The 12870-nt window shown below is 47.8% G+C and overlaps 1 protein-coding gene across 1 annotated transcript in view; it reads right to left on the bottom strand.

Annotated features, from left to right (window-relative positions):
* GPATCH1 (G-patch domain containing 1) overlaps nt 1–12870 on the bottom strand; it is a 366682-nt gene that overhangs the window by 11194 nt on the left and 342618 nt on the right. The window contains exon 19 of the mRNA XM_085636704.1: nt 11084–11232. Coding sequence (XP_085492830.1) covers nt 11084–11232 — 149 coding nt within the window. The remainder of the gene's footprint in view (nt 1–11083; nt 11233–12870) is intronic.

The raw sequence follows: 12870 nt of genomic DNA, 5'->3' as shown, positions 1-12870 counted from the left end.
AGAAGCAGTCTATCCAAAAAAAAGGTGATGTTGAGAGGCTGCACTGAAAGTACCTGTAGGTCACTCATGCAACAAGCTGAAGTGATCCCAATATGGAAGACAGCCTTTAGATTCAGAAATTGGAATCACCAGCCATGCCTCAACTCAAAGGGCAAATAAAGGTATAAGCCTCTAATCTGACCGCAAAATGTTTCCTGAAAAGTGGTTTTGGAGACTTGTATCTCCTGTGTCAGACGGTGCTGCGAACTGAATGTAAAAGTCCGCCTGTTAACATTTCTGAGATCCATTCTAGGGTCCTATCTTCCATTTTAGATAGCATGATTTGTAATGGTGTTGTATGAATGCAAGCATGTGTGTGTATGATAGCAGCATTGAATGATTGATAACAGTTAGTATTTTTATTTATATATGTTTCGGATGTCTATGGGATGTCCTATGTGAATTTAATGTTACAAACACTCATAAAAAAAATAAATGGTGTGAAAATTGTAATATTGGATGTGCTATGACAATAGATAATTGTGTAAACATTTTACATACATGTATTCAAAGTTGTATAAAACAAAAAAATGCTTATAAAAAGATAAAGTTTGATAATAAAATGTCCTTTAAAAACATTTGATGATTTCTATGTAAATGTACTACATGCAGAAGGTTTTTTGGTAATTCAGAACCCCGGTGGGTCAAGTCAAAAATTAAATAGGTCAGATTAGAGGCTTATAACTTTATTCACTCTTTCCTACTCCCTCCTCTAGGACCTTAAAATATTGTAGGGAGTGCCTGTTTTCCCTCTTATCAACTCAAAGGGCATACACATGCAAAATGTCAAGACCAGGTTAAGGTCCCACAGTGGAAACACAACATTTTGGGAGGAAACGTGCATTAAAACTTTAAGCACAACCAGTGATTTAAATAAGAACTGTTGGCCCGGGAATAATGGAAAAAGGTTGAAAGGGCTGAAAAAGAACCATCGATAGCTCCCACTGCAAAGGCATTGCTGGGCCAAAGACAAAACAAACAGTAAAACATTCCAAAGTTTGGATAGTAAAGGGTCTTTCTTGCAGACTCCACACCAGGCCTCAAATTTGTCTCAGCGCTCAGTGTAAATGGACTTTGTGGAAGAACATCTGGCTACGGATGACATTCACCACTTCAGGTGGCAGGTCAAATGCAATTAACCGCAACCGCTCAATCTCCACGCGTGGAGGTGAAGATTGCGCAGGGTTGAGTGTACGACCCAGGCCAGCTCCTGCAACAGAAGACCCTTCCAAAGTGGCAGCCTGATTGGAGTTGCTCATATCCTAAAGCACTGAAGCCTACAATCTCCTGGTCCAGTCCAAAACCACTAGGACGATTTGGGCCTGATTGTTCCTGATCTTTTCCAGAACTCTGGGCAAGAGAGCTAGTGGGAAGGGAGGGCATACCAGTGTCCAATGATCCATTCCAGTCCAAATGTATTTTTCTCTTTGTTGGAACTCCAATGTGCAAGACATTTGGCAGTGCACACTTCCAATGACAAAAAGATCTAGCCATGGTGTTTCCCCACTGCAGGAAGATGCGTTGCACCACCTTGGGATGCAGACGCCATTCGTAATACGTCAGACGCTGGTGATTGAGCTCGTCCCTGACGTTCCAGCCAACTCCAGAGGTGCAGGGCCTGTTGGTACAGCACTGAGAACCACACTCTGCCCCTCTTGTTTCAGTTGAAGTACCACGTGGTGGTGGTGTTGCCCGTGAGAACCTGCAAAAGCCTCCCTTTGATGGATGGCAGGAACCCCTTCAATGCCAAATGAACGGCGCGCAACTCCAACATAATTATATGGAGATGGGTTTTTGCCAGAGACCAGAGTCCTCTGATTTCCACCACCCCAGGTGACCATCCCAATTCAGTAGTGACGTCAGCTATGGGTGGGAAATCGAGAGGTGTCTACCGCTGGTCCATTGGGGTCGATCAGCCACCACTGCAGATCGCATGCACTCGCCTCTGAAATATGAATGACATCTAATAGGTTTCCTAGGTACGGGGCCCACTGGAACTCTGGATTCCATTGCAAATCCCACATATGGTCTACAATGAATTTTGAATATGCTACTTACCAGTATGCATCTGTTCTTGGCATGTAGGGCTGCTGACATTCATATCTGTGCATAGATCGCCGCCTAGTGTTGGGTCCGGATGTTTGCACGTTGTTGTCCTGGAAGAGTCTTGGAAGTATCACGAGATAGGTGACTCCTCCCCTGGACCACAGTGCGCATGGGCATCCTCTCCATCCTTAGATTGTTTTTCGCCACTGTGGCAGTGATGGAGTAGATACAGTAAGTGATGACCATGCTATACAGTAATTCTGAGAGCTGCAGCTGCTACAGGCGCCGGGGAGGAGGGTGGGCGATATGAATGTCAGCAGCCCTACATGCCAAGAACAGATGCATACTGGTAAGTAGCATATTCAGTTCGAGGCATGTGGGCTGCTGAATTCATATCTGTGCATAGAATACATAGCAGTACCTCCTATTAGCGGCGGCTACCAGTGCCAGCTGCAGCAGTCTGAAAAAGAGTTTTGAGAACAGCCTGTCCTACAGCTGCCTGCTGTTTTGAGTGTACATCTACACAGTAGTGTTTGGTAAATGTATGTACAGTGGACCATGTGGCTGCTCTACATATTTCCTGTAAAGGAATGTTTCCCAGGAAAGCCATGGACGCCCCCAACTTTCGTGTTGAGTGGGCTCGTGGGGGAATCGTTAATGTGTGTTTAGCTTTTTGATAGCAAATTTGAATACATTTAACGATCCATCTGGCTATACCTGCTTTGGAAATGGCGTTGCCCTTGTGTTGTGGAGAAAAGGCAACGAAAAGTTGTTTTGTCTTCCTAAAGTCCTTAGTTCTGTCTATATAGTACATGAGGGCCCTCTTTACATCTAGTGTATGGAGCATTCTCTCAGCGACATTTTGTGGATTTTGAAAGAAAACAGGCAGTTCAATAGTTTGATTCATGTGGAACTGCGATATTACTTTAGGCATGAATTTGGGGTTGGTACGTAGTACGACCCTGTTTGCGTTAACCTGTATGAATGGCTCTTGAATGGTTAGTGCCTGGAGTTCACTAACTCTTCTTAACGAAGTGATTGCTACTAGGAAAGCTACTTTCCAGGTGAGGAATTGAATCTCACATGAGTGGAGAGGTTCGAAGGGTGGACCCATCAGTCTGGTGAGGACCAAGTTGAGGTTCCACACCGGTGCTGGTGGGTGTCTTGGGGGAATCACTCGTTTAAGTCCCTCCAAGAAGGCTTTGATGGCAGGCACTCTGAATAAAGAGAGGTGCTGCCTGTTTTGGAGATAGGCTGCTATTGCGGTTAAATGGATACGTATTGAGGTGTATGCCAGATTGCATCGGTATAGGATTAAGAGGTAACAGATTATGTTTTGAATGGATGCGTCTAGCGGGTTAATGTCATTGTTGTTGCAGTAAATGACAAACCTCTTCCATTTAGCCACATAGCAAGCTCTGGTAGTGGGTCTCCTGGCCTCCTTGATGATCTCCATACAGTCAGGTGGCAGGTTTAGGTAGCCAAACTCTAAGACTTCAGGAGCCAGATTGCCAGGTTCAGCTGTTGCGGATCTGGGTGCTGAATCTCGCCATGGTTCTGCGTTAAAAGTGCGGGTTTGATCCGCAGCCTTTGATGCGGCACCAGGGAAAGTTCTAGAAAGGTGGTGTACCATGGCTGGCGCGCCCATGTGGGAGCAACTAGGATGATTGTCAGTGAGTGCTGTCGCAGTTTGCGTGCCACCAGCGGTATTAATGGCGCTGGGGGAAAAGCGTACGCAAATCTGCCGGACCAGTTCATCCATATCGCATTGCCCTGCAAATGTCGATGTGGGAACCTGGCGGCAAAGCTTTGGCATTTTGCGTTTTCGTTTGTGGCGAATAGGTCTATCTCTGGATGACCCCACTGTTGGAAGTACGGTTGGAGAACTGACGGATGTAGCTCCCACTCGTGCATCTGCTGGCTGTGTCTGCTGAGCAGATCCGCCATCTGGTTGTCCTTGCCGGGGAGGTGTTCCGCCATGAGGAATATGTTCCTCTGAATGGCCCACTTCCACATGCTCTGAGCCAGATGAGACAACTGTGGAGAGTGTGTTCCTCCCTGCTTCTGTATGTAGTACATGGCAGTCATGTTGTCCGTCCGGATCAACACGACTTTGTTGCACAAGTGTACTTTGAATGCCTTCATGGCTAGGAAGATTGCCATCAGTTCCAGAACGTTGATGTGCATCTTCTTTTGTTGCGTTGTCCATAGTCCTTGCACTGTGTAAGTGAGTACATGAGCTCCCCAACCCTGGAGAGAGGTGTCCGCTGTCAGTATTATTTGTGGAACAGGCTCTTGGAACGGTCGGCCCTTGCAAAGGTTTTGTGGATTCCACCAATGCAGAGAGTTGTATGCCCGACCGCTTACCAACACTAGGTCTTTTAATTGCCCGTGAGCCTGATTCCATTGACGTGCCAAGCACTCCTGAAGTGGGCGCATATGTAGTCTCGCGTGAGGGACTATGAAAATGCGGGAGGCCATTATGCCTATCAACTGCATGAACACTCGCGCAGGAAGGGAGTGTTGAGGTTTGAACTTTGAGATCAGCATTTGCATGCTGTTGATCCTCACCAAATTTGGCTGAGCTGTGGCTGCCAGAGTGTTTATGGTCGCGCCCAGGTACTGTCGTACGTGTGCGGGTTGGAGATGTGATTTTGGGTAATTTAGTGAGAATCCCAGACTGTGAAGAAGGTGAATGGTGAGGGACATGTGGCTGGCACATTGCTGGGCTGACTTTGCCTGAACAAGCCAGTCGTCCAGGTAAGGGTAGACGTGAATGTGTTGTCTCCGTAGATGTGCAGCCACCGTAGCTAGGCACTTGGTGAAAACCCTGGGTGCTGTTGTCACTCCGAAGGGGAGATCTTTGAATTGATAGTGCTGTTCCTGAATAGTGAACCTGAGATATTTCCTGTGTGAGTGGTGTATGGGTATGTGGAAGTACGCATCTTTGAGGTCCAGTGTGGCTAGGAAGTCTCCCTGGCTGAGCAGCGGGAGAACCTGCTGTAGGGTGAGCATATGGAAATGCTCTGAGAGAATGTAGTGGTTGAGGGGTCTCAGGTCTAGTATAGGTCTGAGTGACCCGTCCTTTTTTGGGATTAAGAAGTACAGAGAGTCCCCTGCTGGTTGAGGGGCACGACCTCTATCGCACCTTTTTGCAGCATACTTAGCACTTCCTGCTGCAATAATGCTAAGTGCTCTACGGACATAGGACGGTGCTTTGGCGGTATGTTGGGTGGAGTGGAGGTTAATTCGAGACAGTAACCATGCTGGATAATGTCCCTGACCCACCTGTCTGTGGTGATGGTTTTCCACGTGGACAGGAACTGCTGGAGTCTCCCCCCGACAGGTGTTATGTGGTCGGGGGGAAGGGAGAGGGCGTCACTGTTTGTTTTTGGGAGAGGACCTGGTGTTGCCGTAACCACGTCCCCTGCCCTTGGTGCTGGAGCCACGATATCCACCTCTGTTGGTTTTATCGTAGGTACTTTGCGTGCCCCCTTTAGTGTATTGCTGCTGTGACCCCTGGCCTCTAGCTGCTCCTCTATTCCCGGGGCGACGAAAGGAGCCACTACGAAATTGCTGCGTCTGCAGAGCCCCCATTGATTTCGCAGTGTCAGTGTCTTTTTTTATTTTTTCGAGGGTAGTGTCAACTTCAGGGCCGAATAAGTAGTCGGGGTTGACTGGCTGATTTAGGATGTTGTTTTGAATCTCCGGCTTGAATCCTGAGATTCTCAACCATGCGTGTCGTCTTAACATGACGCTGGTGTTGATTGCCCTTGCTGCTGTGTCGGCAGCATCCAGGGCGCACTTGATGGATGCATTGGTAAGGAGTTGTCCCTCTCTGATGAGGAGCTCCGCTGCCTCTTTGTATTCGTCTGGCAAATGCTGGAGTAGTGATTCTAGAGTGTCGTAGTGTGAACGATCATAACGGGCCAGGAGTGCCTGTGTGTTGGCAATGCGCCAGATGTTTGCTGCTTGCGCTGCAATTCTTTTGCCTGATGTCTCCAGCACTTTGGACTCCTTGTCTGGGGGAGGAGCATCACCTGTTGTCTGCGAATGGGCTCGTTTGCGAGCATTAGCAACCACCATGGTGTCCAGAGGTAACTGACCTCTAATGTACATAGGGTCTCCGGGCGCAGGCTTGTATTTTTTTTCAATCCTGGGGTTTAGCATCCGTGCCCTGGTTGTTTCTTTGAGAACTCCTTTTAACATGGGCAGAGTTTTGACAGTTCTTTCGGAGGAGGCGAAAGTGTCCACTAAGAAGTCTTCTTCAACAGTGTCAGAATGGAGTTCTACTCCATGATTGGCGGCATGAGGGCATTGAAGGCAGCAGTGTCCTCTGTGGGAGATGTCTTGGCGCTGTAAAGCTGCGTGTCCTGGGTATCTGGCGCGGTACCCTGGTCTGTAGGGTCATCCCATGCCTGATCTGGGTCCTGCAGATGCTCATCAGGATCGATATCCCCAGGGTAGGTGGTATCATCTCCCATGTAGTCCTCTACTGCGTCCGTCTCTGAAGGCGTAGGAGAAAAGGACTGGGGATCCTGATAGGGGGTTTGTAAGCGTTCATACAGAACTGGTTCCAACCCCGCTGGCAATTTGTGCTTGAGAGGTATTCTGTAGGAGTCTAATCCCCTCTCTGGTGTGATCTTCCGCTTGCGGAGCATCAGTTTACCAGTGTTGGCGTCGATGAATTGTGGCTGTGAAGGCTCAGAATCTGTGTGTCCAGTAGACGGGGACTGTGTCTGGCGGACACGTGTTCGGATCTCGAACATCTTCGGCGCCGTGGACGGCGGCAAGCCAAAAGTGATGTTGGTTGGTGCCGAGGGTGCTTTTGGAGCCTTGTGCGTGTCGGGGCCCGACGTGGATCGGAGGGCTGCCCGTTCCCTGATGCGTTGCAACGACGCCGCGACTTGTTGCACTGAGAACGCAGAAGGCTCTTTGGAGCCGGTCGGCACCGTGGAGGTAGCCGTCGACTGCTTTGGAGCCATGGGGTCATCGATCCGAGGACAGGTATCGACGGTCGTTGGAGTCGACGACTTGGCGTGTGTCGTTGTCTTCGACGTGGACGCAGATGGAGCGGCCATTTTGACTTTGGTGGTCGGGGCCGACGGCTTCGGTGCCAGAGGCCGAGGCGCTTTGGGGGGACCGAGGGCCTTTTTCTTCGGGTCGGTACCGATATCCGCTGCAGTGAGTTCGGCGCCGAAATCCCTTTTACTGCGTTCGGGGCCGACGGCCTTTGCTGGCGTCGAAGGAGTGGAGGCCTTCGAGGCCTTCGAGCCGATTACAGCCAGTTTCACTTTTGGTTTCGGTGGAACTGGTGCGACGATTGGTTTCGGTTTCGTTGAAGGGAATCCAGTCGTCTTCGTTAATAATGGCTCGTGCGGGATGTTCGAGGCCGGGCCCGAAGGCGGGGCCGAAGAACTTTGAGATTGATCTCGGGTAAGGCCCGTAGGCGATCCCTCGACCTGAGCCTTAGAATGACGCACTTTGACGGCCTCCGTATCGACGGGTGGGCCTGGCTCCTCGCTAGAGCTATCTTCTTCGGCCCCAAAGGCCTCATCGTAGTCTCCTACCTCGTCGATGACTTCTTCCCTTTGAAAAAGCACTTCATCGTCGTCTTCCGATCGGGAATCGTGTTCGGAAGCAGGGCTGGAGTTTACTTCTTCCACGCTCTCTGCGTCCTCGTCCTCGGTGCTGAAGATGTTGGCCGGGGCAGGCGCCGATTGCTGCGCTTCAAATCTCGCCGCCCGTCGATTCCGGAGAGTCTTCTTCGATCGGAATCGGGCACAGGCCATACATTTCGACTCATCGTGATCCGGTGAGAGACATTTGTTGCATACCGGGTGGACGTCGATGTGTGGGTATTTTGCGTGGCATAAAGGACACCGTTTGAATTGGGTCCTCGATTCCATCGTCGATGTAAGTTCGATGTTCGGACCAAACGGATCCGAAAGGCTGGAAGAAGGTTCTAAACTAGTAAAGAAAGTAGTCGATACCGAACGGGAACAGTACCGACGAAAACTAAAGGCCTTTTGGCCTTAAACTGAATTTTCCTAACTTGAGCTAAGATAAGCACATCCGAACCCAATGGCGGAAAAAAACAATCTAAGGATGGAGAGGATGCCCATGCGCACTGTGGTCCAGGGGAGGAGTCACCTATCTCGTGATACTTCGAAGACTCTTCCAGGACAACAACGTGCAAACATCCGGACCCAACACTAGGCGGCGATCTATGCACAGATATGAATTCAGCAGCCCACATGCCTCGAACATAGTAGGCTAGAAGACCAAAAAGCCTCAGAGAAGCTCTCAACGAGATCTAGGACTGAGGATAGAACATCTAGGTCAAAGGCCCAAAGTCCTTAAGTCACTGCAATGGATGGAAAACCCTGAACTGTACATTATGCAGGCCAGCTCCAATGAAAGGAGGTCTCTGTGAAGTGAGTGAGGTGCGACTTTGGCTCATTGATTGGAAACCTTGAAGATGTCAGGAGGTTCTCTGTCATCCGGAAGTGGCCTAAGACTGACAGTGGCGAGCCCTCTTTGAACAGTTATTCAAGGTAGAGGAAAACTGGTATTTCCGCCCTCCGAAGATGGGCGATGACCCCGTCCATCACTTTTGTGAACACCCAAGGGGCACTGATGAGGCCGAAGCCGAGTATGGAGGTGCATGGGGCATGCATTGGTCCTTCCTTAAAAAGACATTTAAACAGTGAAAATCTAAGATAAGCCAAAGCCCTCCATCCTTCTTCAGCATCAGGAAATGCTGAGTGTAACAATTTGTCCCTATTTCAGAGTCTAGAGCCTTCTTGATGGTTCCTTTGGAAAGTAAAGTTCACATCTCCTGCATTAGAATGGACAGATGCTCCTCTAAGAGCTGTTCTAGGTACGGAGGGAGGTGAGCCTGGGCAGAAGGAAACAGCAAATCATAACCATTCTGAACAATTTGGTGGTCCCATCTGTCGGATGGGATGGATCACCACCCTGGTAGAAACTACTGCATTCCACCACTTATCTGTGGGTCTGTGCACTGCTAATGGCAAGCTAAAGCGGCTTGGAGATTGTTGCCTTAGTAGAGGAGAACTGATGCCCTGGATGACCTATGGCTGCCTGTTAGAGCCATGTCCCCGGCCTCAAAAGGACTGAGGTGACTGCAGTAGTGGCTCGGGAGATGGAAGTTGGCTGTATGCTAAGCCCTTGGAGTAGCCTCAGAACTTCCTGCACTGATAAAGAGTAGGTATTAAAAGGCCAAGGCAGTATGCCGTGGCTCTACTCTCATTGAAACTTTTCAAAGCAGAATCAGCTTTTTCCACGAGAAACAAACACCAATCAGGTATTTGGCTTCATCCTGACCATCTTGAATGGTTTGAGCCAAGGAGGGCCAAGTTCTTCCAGGACTGCTGGCAGGATCTTGCTGGCCATGTCCCAGAGAGGGGGGGGGGGGGGGGGCGTATATTGGACCAATAAACAAATTGCATTGACTGACCTCAATGCTAGGCTAGCCAAAGAGGACATTCATTTTCTTAATGCCGCAATACTCTTCAACTCTCTGTTCATGGTCGATCATTGAGAATGTGATGGGGTTCACCTTGCTGGTGGAGGCTTGGATCACAAGACTTTCTGGAGTAGGATGATTTGTAAGAAAATCAAGTTTGACAGGCACCGGTCTATGGCGTCTGGACAGCTGCCTATTCAGTGGTGAAGAACAGGGCTTTTGCCAAGTGCCCATTAAGGTGTCACTAAAGGCTTCATTTAATGAAAGCAAGGTCTCAGGTGAGGCTGACCCAGGTCGCAGAATTTCTGTAAGGACATTTGCCTTGACTTCAACAGAAAGCAGTTAAAGTCCAGGACCTCTACTGCCCATCAAATTATCACAGCAAAGGAAGCACTCTCTTCTGTTGGGGGTCGAAAAGGCAAGGTTAACCCTATGTCATGAGAAGTATCAAGCCCGCTGGCCTCCTGTAAGTCAATGTAATAACTGTCGATATCAAAATATCATCATATATGAGTGGTGATGGCAAGCTCTGTTCTGAGTCATAGCCAAAAAGACAATGGAGCTTCTATGGATACCTCCATGGTAGTGGAAGCATGGAATCAGACTCAAGTTGTATGGTAACCAGGTGTGCTGTAATGGATTCAGTGCGCGACCTCGGTAATGGTTGGATAATTGAGTCAGGACTGGATTGTTCTCCAGCATCAGCACCTGGGTTGATAAAGTAGGGAGTGACGCAGGTCGTGGAGCCGTGGTGCAAGTCTGCATTTGAGGCAGTGCAGGAACCGAGATGGGTCCAAGGGATTCAGATTTCATGGAGGACAGATCTGCTGGTGGCAATCTAATTAAGGGCCCCTGCAGATCCTTCGGGCCCAAAGCACACCATAGGGAGCTGGGAAAAGCCGAAAATATGCAGCAAGTACTACCTAAAGTCCTCAACTTGCTGCGGCAACAACTAAGGCCCAGGAAATTTAGAGTTCCTCGGGATCAACTGTGGGATCAGTTTTGCAACCGGAAACTGGGAGGCAGAACAACTGACTTTGTGGTCAACCATAGACATTAATCCCTCAGCAGGGAGGCCACTGGTAGCAGAAGGAAATAAAAACAAATATTGGAAAAAGAGTCATGAGGTGTGAAAGCACCACATTATCCAAGAGTATGTGACATGGAGAAAAAGAAACAACATTATGGGGATCCAGGAGGAGCCTCATGGAGCTGGAATGACACTTCTCTTAGTGATGCCAGTGAGTCTCCTAAAATATAGCTAATCTCATGCCATTCTTGCACCCATCTGAAAATACCAAAAATGTTATGGTTGTAGTCTGACACCTGGGGATATTTTAAGATAAGCAATATGGAGGAAGCAGTAGCCATTAAGAATGAACATTTACATCTTGAGCATGTGTCCAGTTTTGTCAATCTAACTAGTTCCGTTATGGAAAGGAATTACATAAAACAAGCACAGATGACTAGGTATAGCCACACAACTCTGGTAATTTCAACGCTCACCTTTTCAGAAGTTCAAGAGGTGATATCTCTATGGCATTTTCTGTGTCACTCGGATTGTCACTACTGTCTGCAGACTCTGAACTGCTTTTTTCTTCTGCTTTTTTCTTCTTTTGCTTATTTTTATGTTTATGCTTCTTATGTTTTGTTTTCTGTAAATAACACAGGTGGTTAATTTTATTCAGTGGTTAAACTGCATTTGTCACATGAAACTAGGTATTTAAAGCAATGCAGATCTCTGGAACAAAATTACCTTTTTGTTCACCCAAAGCAATACATATTCATAGATGCCATTTATATTTAAATGTTCATTATTGAAAATGCAGGTTTTGTTGAGCCACTTTTGCACAAGTGCAATTCAGAAACAGAAAAGTAATTCAAACAACACAAAGAAGTTGAAAAACTCAAACTAAAGTTGACCAGAAGATGCGTTTAAGAGAACATGACAATGCCTCAATGTTTCCCTGGAGAGACAGTGTTCCATACCATACCAGCATAAAAGCAATATTCAAAGAGCTTCAATACCAGCATTGAACACTTGTGAACAACTTTCATAGATAAAGCAACTCAGAGCTGCCACCTTTTCAAATTATGTCCAACACCACTCTGCCTAAAAACATCAATCCAATGTTTCAAACGAGCTAAGCGGTTGGGATTGTTATTTAACCCCTTGGCTGCGGCAGGAATTCCGCCGCAGCGCTGGGGGGGGTTTGGGGGCACTACGGTGGCGCCGTGCTCATGACGGAACCACACCGTCATGAGTCACGGTTGAGCTGTGCTCATGACGGAGTGGTTCCGTCATGACTCCGCCCACGGCGCTAATCTCCCGCACAGGCGGGGAATTAGCGGCACGTGGGCGGAGCGGCCGCCAACGGCCGCAGCATGACGGAACCACTCCGTCATGAGCACACGGCACCCGTGGCTCATGACGGAGTGGTTACGTCATGAGCAGGGAAGGGGTTAACAGGCGGCTTTATACGTTATTGATGCATTGCCTAATACTGTTTTAATGCTGGCTATACCTTTTTCTTTATATTGTTACGTAAAAGCTAATGAAGAAAGTTAAAAAAAAACATAGTTGTTCAAATGAGGATGAGCCTGTAACTCAAATCAGAACATGTATTAGATTCAAACACGTCAAGGTGTGGAAGATGGAACAGAACAATTATGGGGAATCAAATACTGTTAAATCTAATAACTAGGCCCTGGTGTAATTTTAATGAAGCCGGAGTAAACGGAGCAATTTTGGTAATTCCACATTATTCTTTGACACGGAATTACCGATAGCTATGTGATTACTCCAGCTCGTGTAATTATGAGTAATGGGGGGAAGGTACTCGCTATTCATGGTCTACTGCATTTAGCCTTATTTCTTGGCGCAAAATGTATCCTGGTGTCCATTTAGCATTAAATGCTTAGAGTAAGCTATGGAAAATTCTATCCCAGCAGCACATTTAGCGACATTTCTTAGTGCAAAATGCATTCTCATGCTTCTTTTGGACGCAAGGGGGGAATTGGCACTAAAAAGATAACGCTAAATAGCCGGAGTAAATTGAAGGAAAATCCTACCCCAAGAGCATATTTTGCAAGCACGAGCGGCTGCTCATGCCCGCTATTTGTTTTTGTTGCATTTAGCGCTTTTCTCTTAGCCTAAAACGCAATTTTGCGCCCATTCTAGATAAGTGAAGGCATTTCTGCGCCAAGAAATAGCGCTAAACATAGAATTACTCTTCTCACATAATTAAACGTAATTTTGTGGAATTCTCGGGTAACCCTCTACACTGAATTAC

The sequence above is a fragment of the Triturus cristatus genome, chromosome 12 (assembly GCF_964204655.1).
Source record: "Triturus cristatus chromosome 12, aTriCri1.1, whole genome shotgun sequence".
NCBI classification, from domain to species: domain Eukaryota; kingdom Metazoa; phylum Chordata; class Amphibia; order Caudata; family Salamandridae; genus Triturus; species Triturus cristatus.
The sequence above is the reverse complement of the archived record's forward strand: the minus strand, read 5'-3'. Positions and strand labels throughout refer to the sequence as shown.